The 17,444-nt window shown below is 42.7% G+C and overlaps 1 protein-coding gene across 1 annotated transcript in view; it reads right to left on the bottom strand.

Annotated features, from left to right (window-relative positions):
• Positions 1 to 17,444, bottom strand: part of Nsf (N-ethylmaleimide sensitive factor, vesicle fusing ATPase) — a 134,861-nt gene that overhangs the window by 14,667 nt on the left and 102,750 nt on the right. The window contains exons 16-17 of the mRNA XM_034505424.2: positions 12,104 to 12,170; positions 10,452 to 10,531 (exon numbers count right to left, since the gene is read on the bottom strand). Coding sequence (XP_034361315.2) covers positions 10,452 to 10,531; positions 12,104 to 12,170 — 147 coding nt within the window. The remainder of the gene's footprint in view (positions 1 to 10,451; positions 10,532 to 12,103; positions 12,171 to 17,444) is intronic.

Genomic DNA, 17,444 nt, shown 5'->3' with positions numbered 1-17,444 from the left:
CCACACAGAGCCTTACAGACGTTACAGCATTTATCTGGAAGGAAGCAAGGCTAGGAATACACTTACAGATATTCCAACAGGCTGGACGCAACTGTGGAAGGCCATCCTGAGCGATGAAAGATCCTATCTCAACCAAGGAAACAAAACAAAGTATGCTGCTGGCTAAAAATGAAAATAACTATACATAAACTTTAAAATTTTATTATTCTTAAGCCAGGTGGTGGTGGCACACGCCTTTTATCCCACCACTAGGGAGGCGGAGCAGGTGGATCTCTGAGTTCAAGGCCATCCTGGTCTACAGATTGTGTTCTAGGACAGCCAGGGCTACAAAGAAACCCGGTCTCAAAAAACTCGGGGGGGGGGGGGATTTTTTCCTGATTATTGAGGTAACATGTTCACTGTAAACATTTTATAACATCTAAGAATTAACACGGCAGGAAAAGCTCTTTGAGACGTTACCATCAGGTAAAGGCTGTGCTTAAGATGAAAACGGTGGAATTTCCGTTCCTGCACGAGTTTGCTCTTTTGGTGTTTTACAGTGGACACCATCTCAGAGAATAATGCTTGTTTGAGAATTTAGGGGATGCTGACCCCAGTTTTTCTTGTTTTGTTACAGTATAGGAGTGTATGCAGAAAATTTGGAGGCCAAATGGCAGAAAGGCAATTATGACAGACAGTTTGGGGGTGTGTGCTCCACTCCACCCCTTATGATTTAGTTATTTGTAGGATTGATTTACTTATTTCATGTGAGCACACTGTCGCTGTCCTCAGACACACCAGCAGAGGGCATCAGATTTCATTACAGGTGGTTGTGAGCCACCATGTGGGTGCTGGGAATTGAACTCAGGACCTCTGGAAGAGCAGTCAGTGCTCTTAACTATTGAGCCATCTCTCCAGTCCTTATTTATTTATTGATAGGTCTTGCTATGTAGCCCAGGCTGGCCTTAAACTTGCCTCTGCTGCCCAAGAGTGTGCCAAAATACACAAAAGCTCCCTTTCTCTCCTCTCATTTTCATGTGTATGTTTGTGTGTGTGTGTGTGTGTGTCTATATGCACGTGTCAGGTATATGGCAGCCTGGATCACACCCAGTAAGAAGGAATCTTTGTTCCCCACAGTATAACAGGGAGAGCTGTCACAGTGTGTGGTTTACAAACACTGTGACTTAAAATCTCAAGTTCCAGTTCTATTTACATTCCAATAAACGCCAGCAATCCTGATAGACTGGTCTAGGCCTTTTATAAGTATAGTTGGCTCTTACCCAGCAGCTGCTCAGCACACACTGCGTGGCATGAAGCCCCAGGGATGTTTGGTGATCTGCGTCCTGGTTTTAGGCACAGGGACATATGAGAGAAAATGATTGGCCATTCAACTGTGTTGGGAGCTGGGAGAAAGGTCACAGCCTCCAGGGGCCTCAAGGAAAGGCAAACAGGTGGGTCAAAGCAAGTGCAGCCATTAGTGTCTGAAGGCCTTAGTGGCTTGTTGCCCTGCCAACCCTACCCTTAGCCCTGCTTTATCAAGTTCTGAAATTCTTGTCTCTACCTCAGGTCTTTTATAACAAAAATCTCTAATATCCAGACAGGTGTATTTTTCTTAGGACTTAGCCTACAAATCTCACTGAAAGCGGACAGAGGCTAGATGCCCACCATTTCCGTCCTTAGTACTGCACGGGAGGGGATACAAGCTGGAACTCTGAGCTTAATCTCTGAGGGCATTTCCTCTACATAGCTTGTGCACTCCCCAGCCGTCTACCTCAGCAGCTGAAAAGACCCAGAGGATACATAAAGGTACTTCTTTGCTTTAGTATTTTACATGGTTACAATTCACACATTTATAAAGGCCTATGCAATGTAATATCTTAGTTGACCCTCAACAGGATAGGAAAAGAAAAAGAATTCTTTCTACTTTTATAGATAAAGAAATATGTACAGAGAAACTAAGATGCCAGTTTAAAGCAATAATGCCAGAAGGTGTCTGAACCAAGACTTGAATTCAGGATTTATGACCCTGAGCCTGAATGAGTTCTATAGAGAAGGTGCTTCTGGGAGGTGAATAGCTCTAGTGACTGCTAGTGCTGTACACAGTACCTCCAGAGTTGGTGCCATAGCCGGCATCTTACCTAGGTTGAGAGAGATCAAGGCTAAGTTCTGGCCATGAGGCAAACTTTCATTAGCATTTTTCTGTGATAAAAAAATTTAGATATTCTAAGTTAACGGACTAGGTTTATACCACAAGCATGTACACATGCATACTCACACACACAAACATGCTTTCTCACGCACGCATATGCACCCCAATATTGATTTTGGTATTAATGTCTACCATGGATGTATTCTTCCAAAACAATAAAAAAAAAAAACCAAATCCTTTGAGATATTTGCTCAGCAGATATTTGTAACAATGTTTTATAAAAAGCTTCAAACAGTTTACCATTTTGATACATTTGAAACTAATCTATACTTATACATTTTATTCAATTTACATGTAGCTTTCTAAGAAAACCTACTATTCTAAGAAAAGCGCATATAAAACAGTTTTATAAAACATAGTAGCTATATAATATCATTGACTTAAGAAATGGAAAAATTAGGTCACTGAACTGTCAGTCATAACTTAAAAAAAAGAAAAAAAAAAAAAAAGGCCATTGCAGAAGTCACCCTGTCAAGTGGTTACAATGAATGTGTCTGGCAAAATGACTATACCTCTTTTTCCTGGAGTGGTTCTACATCTTATTGAGTCATACTGTAGTCATTAGCCAGAGTCAGTTCTAAACAGATAGATAGGAGGATTCTCGTGTTTAGGCCTGTAGGGTTTGGAGTCTTCCATTATCTGTTTATTCACTAAAGCAACTCAAAGCCTGAGGAGTTGCCTCATCTTAGCAAGACCTTCCCAATATCACAGCTATGACAAGACCGGACTGAAGTACCCATGAGAACTACATAAAAACAGCGCTGTGCATGACCTGCGGCTGTTAGATAAAAGACACCAGAAACACAGATGCCAAGTCAGAGAGCTATAGTTTTGGTTTTCTTTTATAAAGAGTATTTTATTGCCGGGCAGTGGTGGCGCATGCCTTTAATCCCAGCACTTGGGAGGCAGAGACAGGCAGATTTCTGAGTCCGAGGCCAGCCTGGTTTACAGAGTGAGTTCCAGGACAGCCAGGACTACACAGAGAAACCTTGTCTCAAAAAACCAAAAAAAAAAAAAAAAAAAAAAAAAAAAAAAACCAAAAAAAAAAAAAAAAAAAACCAACAACAACAAAAAAGAATATTTTATTGAACACTCTTCTAAAGAGTTACTATAGATTACTGCCTGTCCCACTATAGATTTTTTTCATTGGCCCAGTTATGCCCGGACAATATCACGTCCCACATACCTGTTTTGAGATAAGAACTTGTGCAGCCCAGGCTGACCTGGAACAGTCTATATAAGCTGAGGATAACTTTGAACTTCTGGTCCTCTTGCTTCTAACTCTCAAGGGCTAGGATTATATATAATAATATATATATTCCTACACCCCTTGTTCACACCACCACACCTAGCTTTCTTTCTTCTTCCTGAAATAAAGTTTCACAATGTAGCCCAGGCTGTCCTTAAACTCACAATTCTTCTGCCTGTTTCCTAGAAGTTAGAATTTTAAGAGTTGCACCTGCATGTCCTGCTTCCTTTCCTTTAAAACAACAACAACAACAACAACAACAACAATGCATTCCTAGGCTTCAGAGCAATAGAGTTCTTGCAATTAGACTCAGTTTAAACTTTTAACTAGTAAGTCTGAGCTGTACTTCAGTGATATTGCTATCAATTTGGATATTCTTTTTGAGAGTTTATAGTTTTCAGAGATTATGCTATTGATATGGCACAAACGAGTTATATACGAATTAATGTGTTGATGCCCACCATCTGAGAAGGCAAAGGATATCTGGTGAGTGGCCCCCAGCCAGCTTTGAGTGTCCTTGGCAACCTATCCACAAGTATGATCGGGTGCTGTTTTCTATATGCCATAATAAAAGAAGGTTGGGAGGCACCGAGAAAAGACTGGTTCTCCAGGCGCTGCAAGGCTATGCTACCCCTTTATTGTACTCTATTCTGTTCAGATGGGACTTCCAGCATGATTCCAAACAGTGTCAGGAACACCCAGAATTAAGAAGCCAATTAATGACTCAAATGCCCCTGGACTTGTGGAGGAAATCAGGAAACCCTGTTGTTTTATAGCCCGAAGAGCTACCTTTTGGGTCCTTGTCTCCCAAATGATAAAGCTATTGTTTTAAGTGTGGTATCAGAGATCCAAGAGGAAACGTTAAAGCCCCCAGGGGCTGCTGGTTGCAGGCAGTTCACCTGGCCTTCCTTCTTTACTGGGGCCCTTCCCTGACATGCAGACCTCTGCTTTCATCCTTCCGATCTGGAAGATCTGGAAAAGCACATCCCCCTCAACTTCCATAAATCTGCAAACCTTGAAAAGAGCCCCAGTGTCATGGAGTAAAAGCCCGGCATTAGGCTCTCACTGCAAGGAGGGCTGTCTTCAAGCCTCTCACTGCTAAGCCGGACATTTCCTAACACTGGACAAATTGTACGTCCAGCTCAGGGAGGGTGAGCTGCAGTGGTCTTTTACCCTCCAAGCCAATTGTTAGCTTTTCACAGGAATCAGCAGGGAGGCACATGTGGAGCCTCTGTGTGCCGGTGAGCGCCCCATGCCTTGTGTGACTCTGCATGTAGATGAAGCGGGCTGGGAGCTTTCTGAGCTGCTGCCGCGGAGTTCTCAGAGAAGCCTTTTCTCCAGCTCGGCTCCCTGCTGGGACAGCCCTTTTCAGGCTTTCTATCCCGCCTCGATCTCTTCTCCCGCAGAACACAGGGGAAACTTGATTGAAATAAAGACCTAGGGAACATGTTTTATTTTCTCCTGTTCAATCCATTTTAGAAAAGCTTTTAATTGGTTTTAAAAAGATGCTAAACAAAATGTGATGATGTTTCTCAGTTTTCATGAACTACTGATACCACTGTTTATACTTTCAAAGGACTAATAAATCAATCACGATAGTAACTCTCCAGACAAATTTAAAGCAAACCTACTGGATACCAGGTTCATTAAAAATCTATGCATTTGCTTAGAAAAAATGTAAAATTCAAAGAAAATTATCCTAGTAACTGAAATCTGCCTTGAATTTTTAGTTCTACATGGAAAATCCAAGAACAAGGCAATCACAAAGGGAAAAAAGGAGGGCTTGAGACCCAGTTTTAATAAGCCAATGTACAAGAGGGGAGGGGTGGGGGAGGGGAAGTGGAAAGGGAGTATCTGGATACATAACAACACCGCCCTGGAGGGATTCTTTCATTGGAGCATGTGCACACACGCACACACAATATTTCTATGAGAAAGCTGGAATGACAACAAATGCAAAATGAAGGCTCCTGTGACCTCCACTGCGATTGCTGTCTGGTAAGGTAGGCGCTTTCTCAAGAAGGGTGCCCACAGCTTTTGTCTTCTTGCCAGGAAGCAGTTTTCTGTGACCTGCGCTCTACCTGACTCAGAACCTCTAGCTTTAACATTAAATTGAAAAAACCCACGTGGCGCTGGCTTGCCCAAGTGGATGTCACCAGCATTACTGACACTGGACCAGCTTACAAAGCATTTTCATTTTCTTGAGACAATGTACAATGCATTTACAAAGCGAGGTCGTGCAGATGAGGCATATTTTTATTCTGTTAAACTTGTGCCAACTAGAAATATTCCCAGTACTAATTTCTTCTGCCACAAATTCCCTGATGCAGCAGGTCACCTGGCAGCCAAGGTCAGTCACCAAATTCTAACTAATGACAGGCCAGTGTTCCCTTAAAAGAGAGTCCCTGCCAGTCCCTGTCACTAAGGCAACCAGGTTTCTTACTTCTTACATACATCTTTACTTCTTAGAGAAATCTATTTCACAGACAGACCTTTTTAATGATCCGCTTGCTGGGTGTAAGAGTGCTCCCAAGCTGGGGCTTCTCCCTCTACCCTGGTGGCTTGCCCTTTACTTTTAACCCTCCATATAATTCTTCTTTCATCGTTTACATAGCTTTAAAAATGTGACAATTTTATTGTATATAATTTGCAAAGCACACAGCTCAATAACTTAAAGTGTATAAATCAACAGTTTTCAGACCAATCACAGATGTGGGCACCTGTCACCACACTTATCTTAAAATATTTTCATCTCTTCAAGGAGAATCTCACACTCATTAGCAGTCGCCTTTAATTCTCCCAACACAGCCCTCTCAGCCCCTGGAGACCACAGATAACGCACTTTCTATCTCTACAGAATGGCCAACTATAGATACTTCATAGAAATAGGGGCTGGAGAGTTGGCTCAGCAGTTTAGGGCCCTGGCTGCCCTTGATGAGGACCCAAGTTTGATCCCCAGCATCCACATGGTGGCTCCAACCATCTCTAATTCCAATTCCAAGAGAACTTCTGCTCCCTTCTGGTCTCTATGGGTACCAATCACAAAGGCAGTGCACAGACATACGTGCATTAAAAGTACCCATACATATAAAGTAAAATAAATAGATCTAAGAGAGAGACAGAGAGAGAGAGAGAAAAGAAAAGCGGGAAGGAAGGAAAGGAGGAAATACAGAAGGGAACCAGTGTGTCTTTTGTGACTGCCTTTTCTTACTGAGTACATTTTCTTTCTTTCTTTCTTTCTTTCTTTCTTTCTTTCTTTCTTTTTTTTTTTTTTTTTTTTTTTTTTTTTTTTTTTTTTTTTGTTTTTCCCGACAGGGTTTCTCTGTGTAGCCCTGGCTGTCCTGGAACTCACTCTGTAGACGAGGCTGGCCTCGAACTCAGAAATCCACCTGCCTCTGCCTCCCAAGTGCTGGGATTAAAGGCGAGCGCCACCACTGCCCGGCTCTGAGCACATATTAAAGGCCCATTTATGTTGGAGTATGTGCTGAGTGCATTTTCATTGTTGAATGATGTTCCACTTCGTAACTACAGTAGATTTCATTCTACTTACATTCATATTGGTTTCTCCTTAGGTTTCTCTGAGTAATCTTGCTGTGAACAAGCAAGCTTTGGTGCAGGCGTGTGTTCTCATTTGTTTTATTTGTATTCTAGCAGTGACCTGATGGAGCACCTTACTTCAAGTTGAACCTTTTGAGGAACTGCTAAACTTTCCCAAAGGCAACAGATTTGAGACATTTTTACTAACAGTTTGTACGTTTTCAAATTGTTCTAATTCCTCACTAATACTTATTTTTACCTGACTTTTGGATCATAGTCATCTATAATCCAGAATATAAAGAATTTCACTGTGTTGGTCTTGATTTTCATTCCCTGATGAACAATAATATGAATGGCTACTCATGTGTTAAGTAGTCATTTGAATTTCACATAAATTTTTTTTTTTAAAAAAGTTAAGGTGTGTGTGGTGTGCATGTGTGTGTGTGTGATGGGGGAGACCATGTATCATGGATTATAAATGTAAGGTCAGAGGACACTTTTGTGTAACTGGTTTTCTCTTTCGACCTTGTCATGGATTTCTGGGGACTGAACTCCGGCTTGCACAGCAGAGCCTCTATCTGCTGAGCCATTTTGCTGGCTCTTAAACTATTTTTGTTGCTGTTGTTTTTGTTTTGAGAAGTGGTTTCTCTGTGTATAGTCCTGGATGCTCCAGGAACTCAATCTGAGACAAGGCTGGCCTCGAACTCAAGAGATTTGCCCGACTCTGCCTCCTGAGTGTTGGGATTAAAAATGTGTGATACCATCTATTTTTAATGTTTTTCCATGGATCATATCTTATTTTATAACCTAAAGCCATCAGTGCAAGATGATGCATACACTGCGCTATAAGTATGTGTTCAATGTGTTTGTGGAATAAACTAGGAAGGAAGTATGTGTGCGTGTGTGTGCGTGCGTGTGCTGTGAGATTTAGAAGCATAAGATAGTTTTCCTTCCCTTAGGAGTCTTACAAATATTTTAAGAAACAAAAACAGTTATTCTTTAGTTTCTAATCAAAATGCAGCAAGAAGGCTGGGGTAAAGGTGCTTTCGAGGAAGCCTAAAGGCCCATGTTCAAGCCTAACAACTCATTTAAAGATAAAAGGAGAGAACTAACACCTAAAGGCTGCCCTCTGACCTCCTCCACAGGGGCCTGTGATGTGTGCTCCCAATTATATGTACAATGAAATGACATTTAAAATATTTAAAACCATACCACTCGTTAGTATTTTCTTTTCTTTCTTTCTTTCTTTCTTTCTTTCTTTCTTTCTTTTTTTTTTTTTTTTTTTTAAGATTTATTTATATGAGTACACTGTATCTGTCTTCAGACACACCAGAAGAGGACATCAGATTCCATTACAGATGGTTATGAGCCACCAAGTGGTTGCTGGGAATTGAACTCAGGACCTCTGGAAGAGCAGTCAGTGCTCTTAACCACTGAGCCATCTCTCCAGCCCTCGTTAGTATTTTCTACGTCTATCATTTGGATATGGAAAGCTTTCAGGGAAGAATGTATCTTTATTTAAACTCACATGGATAGCATGTGACCAGGTAAACGAGAAATTTTAAAATAATATTGGAAAGCTATTAATTTTTCTCCTAAGTGAATTTTTGCATAAAGTATTTTTAAACAAAAAGCTGATTATAATAAAAGTATTTAAATGCCTGAACAATCTCTATTCTAAAAATTTTAAATATGCTAGCTCCATTAAAAACAGTATGAGTGCTGGGCAGTGGTGGCGCACACCTTTAATCCCAGCACTTGGGAGGCAGAGGCAGGAGGATTTCTGAGTTTGAGGCCAGCCTTGTCTACAGAGTGAGTTCCAGGACAGCCAGGGTTACACAGAGAAACCCTGTCTCGAAAAAACAAAAACAAAAACAAAAAAAAAAAAACAAACCCAAAACCAAAAAAATCCCCAAAAACCAAAACACAGTATGAGTATATAGAAGTTATTTATTTTGTTTTAGCAACTGTAGACATATGCATGTTTAAAAATGGGAGGAACCTAGAGAAGGCAGAAAACACTCACTTCTCTTGACTTTAGCCTTAGCATAGGGAAAGCTCCAATAACCTAAGGCAGGAGAATCATTAAAGTTCAGGAATTTGAGGGCGTCTGGGCAACATAGTGAGAACCCCATCTCAAAGTCAAAAGAGAAACTATTGATTAGTGGTAGAGAACTTGCCCAGTATGCAGGAAGCCCTGAGTTTGATCCTCAGCACAGGAAAAAAAATCCTTTCATATTGCATATACTGCAAAATTTTGAGGCTGTTATGTATCTTTTATGACTTTAGAAATTTTTTAAGAAGCACTAAAAACCTAGAAAAATCAAGACCAGACTTCAGTGTAAAATATGCATGTATATTTTCTACTGTTAAATTACATATTAGAGTTACAAACTAATTTAATTATTTTTTCTCCCCATATTGTATATGAGACTTCCACACGGACGCTAAGATGTTTTCCAATGATTGCTCACTCTCTTCCTGTCTCCCTTTGATTGACATTTCTCAACACTCTACCACATAGAATCAACCTAGAGAATCTGTCTTGTGGCACAGCCAAGCTTCCTCTGGAGACCTCATCGTAAGTAAAGCCTGACTCTCACAGGATGCTTCTGTATTTGTTTAGAGACTGGAATCACGAGCTCCAGCAGCCACATCAGTAAAGACTGGAACAAATGAACGGAGATGCCAGCTTTGTTCCTTAGGGGCAGAGTATGGTACAGGAGAAACAACTTCAGGTCATCCTCGCAAGCTGAAAACCACACCAGCAAACCTGCCGGCTTGGCACATTCACTTGCAGTCTTCAAACTCAAGCTCTCAGGAAAACTATAAACGGATACAAACAGGAACACATATCTCATCCTCTACACATGCATCACAATCTCCCTCTGGAGGTGATGACTCCAGGATGAGGAAGAGGCTGGGGAACTCACAGAACAAGATCTAGTACTAACTGAAACGGTCAGATCTTGGTATTTTCAGAAAAGGAAACAGAAAGAAAAATATCTGTTAAAAAAACAATTTGCAGGCTAGAGAGATGGCCCAAGGTTCAATTTCCCAGCATCTACATGGTACCTCAGTCACAGGGGATCCAACACCCTCACACAGACATATGTGTAGTCAAAGTACCAATGCACAGAAAATTAGGTAATTTTTTTTTTTTTTTCAAGACAGGGTTTCTCTGTTAGCCTTGGCTGTCCTGGAACTCACTTTGTAGACCAGGCTGGCCTCGAACTCAGAAATCCACCTGCCTCTGCCTCCCAAGTGCTGGGATTAAAGGCGTGCGCCACCACTGCCCAGCCGGTAATTTTTTTTAAAAAAGAAAACAATTTACCTTAAGACAGAAGGCTAGATCAGATAGATGGGCCTTCCAGAACCCTCAACAGCAGAACTGGCTGTGAGAACCTACATATCTGCAGTGTACCACTATACAGGCTTTACCGAAGAGTCTTAGAAATCTTGTTATTACTAATTTACCTGAGGAGGCGCCTTTTTCAGTAACACAAGAAGAGCTTGCAACACTAGGTTGGAGAACCGGGGTCCAATGGGGACATAATCTGAAAGAGAAACATGGCTGTGGATCAGGGATTGAGATCTTGGGGCACATGTCATCCAAGCATGCTGATCTGTCTCCATCAAGAGTAAATATCAGCTCTGGTAAGAGGCAGGCACAGTTCTGCCGGGGAAAAAAGACACCTTTATAATCTACATTCTCAAGAAGGTACATAAGAATGGATCTGTGTATTTAAAAGAGTTAAATGTCTACTTTGATTCATGTAGCTGTGTTCTCTGGTCTTCAGAGACTGTCTTCTAAAGGAAAGGGTATCCGAGTGTATTTCAAGCAATTCTAAGAAGTTACCAGAGACCATCTTGGCACATTTACATATATTACACTGGTGACAAAGTTGGGCATCAACCATAGGTAGAAAGGGGATGGGATGTGGCCTGGTGGTTGGTGGAGATCCCAGGAGGAGAAAAAGGTGGAGCTGAAGAGCATACAAAAGGAAACAACAGATAACATAACAAGGATGGAGAGTGCTCACTCAGGCTGGCCTTCTGAGAAGGCAGAGCAGGCAGAGAACTTTCTATCTTGGAAAACTTTGGCTTGAAGCCACTTCCCTGGCTTCCTCTGCCTGCCCATCTCATCCTGTGCATGGAGCCCTGCAGGCATCAACCCCATGAAGTCAAGGTTTTCTGAACATCCAGGATATAGACACACTCAATTTTATATTATTTGTGTCAATGTATGTTATAAAGGTTAGGTAATATCTTTTTCTGAGATCCCTCTAGAACCCCAGTTATTCTAGCACAGTAGTAACACTTGAATAAATAAACATACAAGTACAAAAAGTAACGTCATAAAGTGAAGACCCACTCAGAGGGCACAGATGCCTGACACAGTGTGTTGCTATGACCACTTGCCTTGATTGTGCTCAGATAAAGGAATTTACACAGAACAATGAATATGACTAACATTCTTAAAGAAATAATCCTATAAACTGGATCGAGATGTCCCAAACATGGCACACCTCAAATCTGGCCATTAGGTAAACACTATTAAAGAGGCCTTATAGGTATACGTGCTCTGTTTTATAATAAACATTACCAAAACTTAAAAAGCAAATAGCAGATGACCTGACATAAGGCTGGACACCCCAAGGAAGTGAAGAGCAGTTAACGTGAGGTCATTACCAAATCATTAGTAACAGCTACTGCTGGGCAGTCTCTTTGGTGTTTATTAGGTCACCGGCTGTTTCAGTTTGATGGTGTTTATCCCATTCTGATCTACTGACATAACGAGACATTCCAGACTGACTTAATTCACAGTGAACAAAATGTCAAAGTAACAAGCTTTCCTGATGTTTGCTAGTATACTTCTGAGTTGGGCACAGAGACTAAGTCTTATACCCACTGTACCTCAATCTAAGATGTTTAATAAGTATTTTTTAATTTCAGAGCTTCAGTATTCATTACTCTACATTGCTCATTTATTGTGGACATGACACACTGGAGAAAACGAGGAAGCTAGCTCATCATGATTACTGATGTCATAAGAGACGCTGCTATAGTCCCTGTAAGACAGGGACTTTGTCACGTGGCAGAGTACAACAGCCTAAGTCAGGACTCACCCAGCAGCCTCTCAATGTCGTCCACGACCACACAACTGAGCTGAGATTTGTATGCATCATCAAAGATCTAGAAGAAAGAAAACCATGTATGATTACCTCCTTGTCTTCCACAGTTAACAACAATCCAAAGAAGATTAAATTTGGTTAACTTTTTTTTTTTTTTTTTTTTTTTTTTGAGGTGGGGACTCACTGAAGAGACCAGGCTGGCCTTGAACTCAGAGAGTCACCTGCTTCTGACTCCTGAACACTGGGATTAAAGGTGTGCACCACGATGCCCTGCTAAATTTGGTTAATTCTTGAACAACACACCTAAACAAAGCACAGTGTAACACTAATGCCCAGGCTAAAATATGTTAATAAAATACAGGACTGCAGAACTTGAAGAAGCACTTTCAGGGAAACTGAAAGCAGTTAAATGATTTGCTTGGGATAACACAGTAAGGTAGCTGAACACAGTCAGCAAATTAAAGCAGCAAAGGAAGTGATTATGCCCTGGCCAACAGCGTAGCAGTTTCAAACCAGAAGAATCTGTTGATGTAGAAGGTGAAGCTAAGTGCCCACGGCCTTCAGGCCAGCCTCTCGTGAATGATGACAGGCCTCTTTTGGACACTGTGAATGGGGCTAGGTGCACCCGCAGTGTCGTGGGTGCAGACTGGTCTCCACAGCCCATCTGATCTCCCTGGTGGATATATAGCCTTTGTAGATCACAGTGGCCAAAACTGCCCAGCCCCAATATATATTGTGTTAGGTGGCACAATATTCTCTGGTGGGTATCTAAACCATAGAAGATTTAGAATTAAGTATAGAATTTAAGTTAGTTAAACTAATACTAACATTTTTTCATTTTAAACTTAAAACTAACCTGTATATACTCGGTTCTTACAGAACCTTGAATGGTAAGAAAGGCTACTGTGGAAGGGTCCTGCTGTCACCATTTAACACAGCTCCTTGTCACCGCTTCCATGGCATAAACACAAACAATTTCCATCTCCACATATTTAGTCAGATAAGAGCTTTCTGTTGGTACATACAGTTTCCTTCTAGGCTGAAACATTCCAAGGAAGCTTCTTAAGAAAGTATATGAACAATACAGCCTTATGAGGTCCCTGAAACTGACCAGATCCACTAGGCCTCTCCCTCCAAAAGACAATCTAAACAGGAGACAACAGGGTGATTTCGATTCCCATAAACCAAGCTGCAAAAAGGACTCTCAGATAAGCGGTCTTCTAGGAGCAAAGACCAGGCCGGCAGCCTGGAAAAGGCTCAGCCCAACCAATTGTACCAGCTAGAAAGGACACTGTATCCAGTAGAGCTGCCTGCAGGCTGCGCAGTGTGCCCTAAGGCTTCCGTCTCTGGGAGCTGTCACCCCAGGCTGGGGTGGACTTTGGTGATGCAGCTGTCGTTGAGTGATTTCTGCTCTTGAGAGTAACCTGTCTGTCACACTCCCGTAAGTAACTGCAATAAACCAAACTGGCTCATCAGTCTGTGTGTGTCTGTTGATCTTCCCAGGAAGAGTGATACATGATACAGTCCCATGCTGTGTCACAGCTCCACTTTGTCCTTAGCTACCTGTTTCCTCACTGGAATGTGAAGTGGGTAAGAATATTGCTCTGTTCATAATGCCTTTAGCACCCAGCACAAGACAATATCCAGTAACGATGTCTGCTCAGCAGATTCAACAGTTGAGATAGCCCAAGCTCTGAGTCCACCTTGCCTGCATCATTTTTCTTTCTACTCTGTTGCTCCAACATTTTCTACACTGTGTATATACTGTGGATTCACTATATTTTCCCATATATCACACTAGACTGTAAAAACCCAGAAAGCATGTGTCTTTCATTATCTCTAGATCCTTTATCAATTAATATAATGCTGACCAGAAAAGTAACAAGCGTTTGTTAAAAAATAAATTTATAGCTAGGCTGTGGTGGCACATCCCCTTTAATCTCAGCACTCAGGAGGCAAAGGCAGGTGAATCTCTAAGTTTGAGGTCAGCCTGGTCTACAGAGTAAGTTCCAGACAGACAATGTTACACAGAGAAATCCTATCTCAAACAACAACTGATGATGATGGCGATGATAATTTATGCTTTGAAAAATACGAAGCAGAGATATCAGGTAGTTGGATGTCCAGCTGAAGTCAGGCTGAGGAAATGCTCTCAGGACAGTGGTAAGTGACTGACTGGATGGGACTTTCAGGAAATGGCGGCAGAGGAGACACAACGCAGTACTACCAGAGGATGCAGGAGGAAGTGTTAACACCATAGTCATTCTGTCATTTCAGCCATGCACAACAACTGCGGTTAACTCTTTCATATTTGACGTGTTAATGAAGCCACAGGAGAGAACAGTGAGGCAGATGCTCCCTGTCAAAAGTTAGAATGGAAAAGTGAGGTGGTGTGCGACTGTGAAGAGATCTGAGAGAAGGCTTCAGAGTCACTGCGTGAGTCACCATAGTCGTTCCCCAAATGCCACAGAGCCCTGCATTACCTACTGGATTGAGTCTTGGAGAACTACAGTAAGCAAGGGTCGCCTTCTGAACCATGCTGCACCCATGTCCTACACGGGTGAGAAACACAGTGCAGTGTGCCACAGCACTGGACTTGGGGTGCTCCTTACTGCAGCAGAGGTTAAGCTATTTCAAGCCACAAAGGCAGGTAGGGGACAAGGGTGGTTTCCCAAATTAAAAAAAGACATTTAAGCTCCAATCTAAAAACAGAATGCACAGAATGCACTGAATGTCAAAGTTTAGAGAAGAGAAAAATCAGGAATGTTGTAGCAACCAACTGGTGTTCAGTTGATGAAATGAAGCCATGACGGTATTGATGTGGGTGAGGGGTGAGGCACAGGAAGGGCTGACAAAAGCAGACTCTGAGCATCTCTCAAGCAACGAAGCAAGACACCATCAAATGGGGTCTTGCTATGTAGCCCTGGCTGCCTTGGAACTCAATATGTACACCAGGTTGGCCTTGAACTCAGAGATGTGCTTGTCTCTGCTTCCTGAGTGCTGGGATTAAGGGCATGTGCCAGCACACCCAGCTTGCCCTAGAGGACCTTAAGTTTTAAAGCAACGAGCTGAGATGTGAGTTTTATATTTTGGGAACATTTTCCAGGCTGATGTGCAGAAGAGCAAGAGTTTGGGACTATGGAACATCAGGGGAGAGGTGGTGCGAGAAGTTGGTGTATAGAGAAGCCAGATGCTACAGGTATCTGTGGGGCAGAGGGGCTGAGCCAAGGATGAGTGTGGGGATAAGAGAGAAACAGGAGTCAAAGAATCTCATGATTTCGGGAATGGATGTCGAGTACATGTGCATGAAGGCGGAACTATTCAGCTACCCTGGCCTATGAGAGAGAGAGAGAAAGAGAGAGAGAGAGAGAGAGAGAGAGAGAGAGAGAGAGAGAGAGAGAGAGAAGATGGGATGAAGAGGTTTTCAGCTTCCTGACAGTTACTTCTGGCTTTGAGTTAGTGAGTTCAAGACCTCAGAAAGGCTTGGTAGCAGTGGTTCTTAGCTATTTCTGAAGCCTAGATTGGTATTAAAGCCACTGTTGTAATGTGTGAACTCAGAGAATCATTAATAACTAAACTTTGCTCAGCAAACATGTTTTTCAGAGATCTACTAAAGGTTTAGAGACAGGTATAAGGTCTATCACTCAAGCTATGAAATCATAGGTTAAGAGTGACGGAAGCCTGGGGCGCCAGGGCCTGGCTGGCTGCTGCAGCTCTCCACTCTCCCTAAACCGGTGCTTCCTTCTCAAGGCGATGTGTAACTTACAGAGCAAACATCCCACAGCAAACTCCAGGCACCTGTGGGCTGGTGTGCTGGGGCCCACCTGTGGTCCCAGCCCCTGGGAACAAGCTCCGAGCTAGGCCAGTGCCAGCTCCATCAGAAAGTCTGAGGCTAGGGCTTACATGAGGGCCTCTCAAAAGTGTGTGTGTGTGTGTGTGTGTGTGTGTGTAGATTGTTTTTTTGTTTTGCAGTGGAAACAACTTAGGGACTTCATAGTTCATTATACAGGCTACCTGGAGCACTTTAGAAGAAAAATACCAATGGTATTCATTTAACAGAAAGTGTTTTGTACTTGTAGTTTTAAAAGAATACACAGCTCTCAGTGTGAGTGTTACAGAGAGGAGCACACACGGCTCTCTTGACATGTGCTCACACTGACAAAGGCCGTGTCAGAGCCAGTTGTAACTTGACTAGTTGACAGACTCCTCTGCTCTAATCTGAATGTGCACACACCCCTTCCACTTCCTGCAGTCACAGGCTCCTCTTTATCTCGTCACTGGTCTAAAATGAGGTCCCCCCTCGTCCACTGCACCGAGATTTATGTGCAATCTTCTCAGAAATGGCTTCCTGGCCCGGGCCCCAGCAGAATGCTCACTAAGACGAGACTCAGACGTGACGGGCAAGCACAGGAGATTAGCTGCCAGCCTAAATCTAATGAGATATTTACATATCAAGCTGAAAACTTCTACTGTAATTTTATGTAAATCAATTCAAAAAGGAGGTGAGGTATTGGAAAAGATACAGAAAAAATAAACTCATGTAAACTGCCCCTGTTAGAATGGTGCCACAGCCTGCCATGAGTGCAATACACAGCGGATGCACACATAGTGCATACTCTAGACCAAATATACCACTGCCCGGAGCAGTCAAGGTTGGCTAAAACTGCAGCTAGGAGTTATATATACCTCACAGACTCCAAAAACATTAATCTAAGGAATGGCCAGTCACTCTAGAGCCATCAGGGAGAGTCCTGCAAAGCATGTGAGCCGGTAGCATGCATGAAGGAGGGCTGGAGGGAGGAGGGTTCAAGGACAGGAGGGAAGGACAGTCTGGGCTGGTGTGGAAATGATGAGATTTGCTCTGAAGGATAAAGATAATCTCTAGAAAACAGATTCTCAGAGTCTATCATCTCCAGCTGTGGACACTGAGAAGCCTGGCACTGCTAAACAGGCAGCAACACCTCTCTTGCTTGTGAAGGCAGAGAGTACAACACAGACCTGAGAGTCATAAGAGACAACCAGACCACAGAAGACCTGGGCTCCAAGACAGCGTGCTGGAGATACAGCAGGGCTGGGGCAGGCAGGGTAGGGGGCAGGGCACCGCGTGTGCTCAAGGCACAGAGCTCACTCAGCCTTGGACTCTACAGACAAGCTAGAGCCACCTGTGAAGAGAGGCGGGCGGGCGGGGCAGCAGCTGCTTCTCTGGCCAGCTTGAACGCTCCAGGGAGGATGCCGGCATTATTAGCTCCATGTTAATCCCAGCCTTTCAGAGTCACAAGCCGCAGCAAAGTGTGCTGTAAGGAGCTTCTATCCTTCACTTTCTATAACCTCTTTA

Source organism: Arvicanthis niloticus, chromosome 6 (assembly GCF_011762505.2).
Source record: "Arvicanthis niloticus isolate mArvNil1 chromosome 6, mArvNil1.pat.X, whole genome shotgun sequence".
Lineage (NCBI taxonomy): Eukaryota > Metazoa > Chordata > Mammalia > Rodentia > Muridae > Arvicanthis > Arvicanthis niloticus.
Note: the sequence above shows the minus strand (reverse complement) of the source record. Positions and strands in the feature narration are given on the sequence as shown.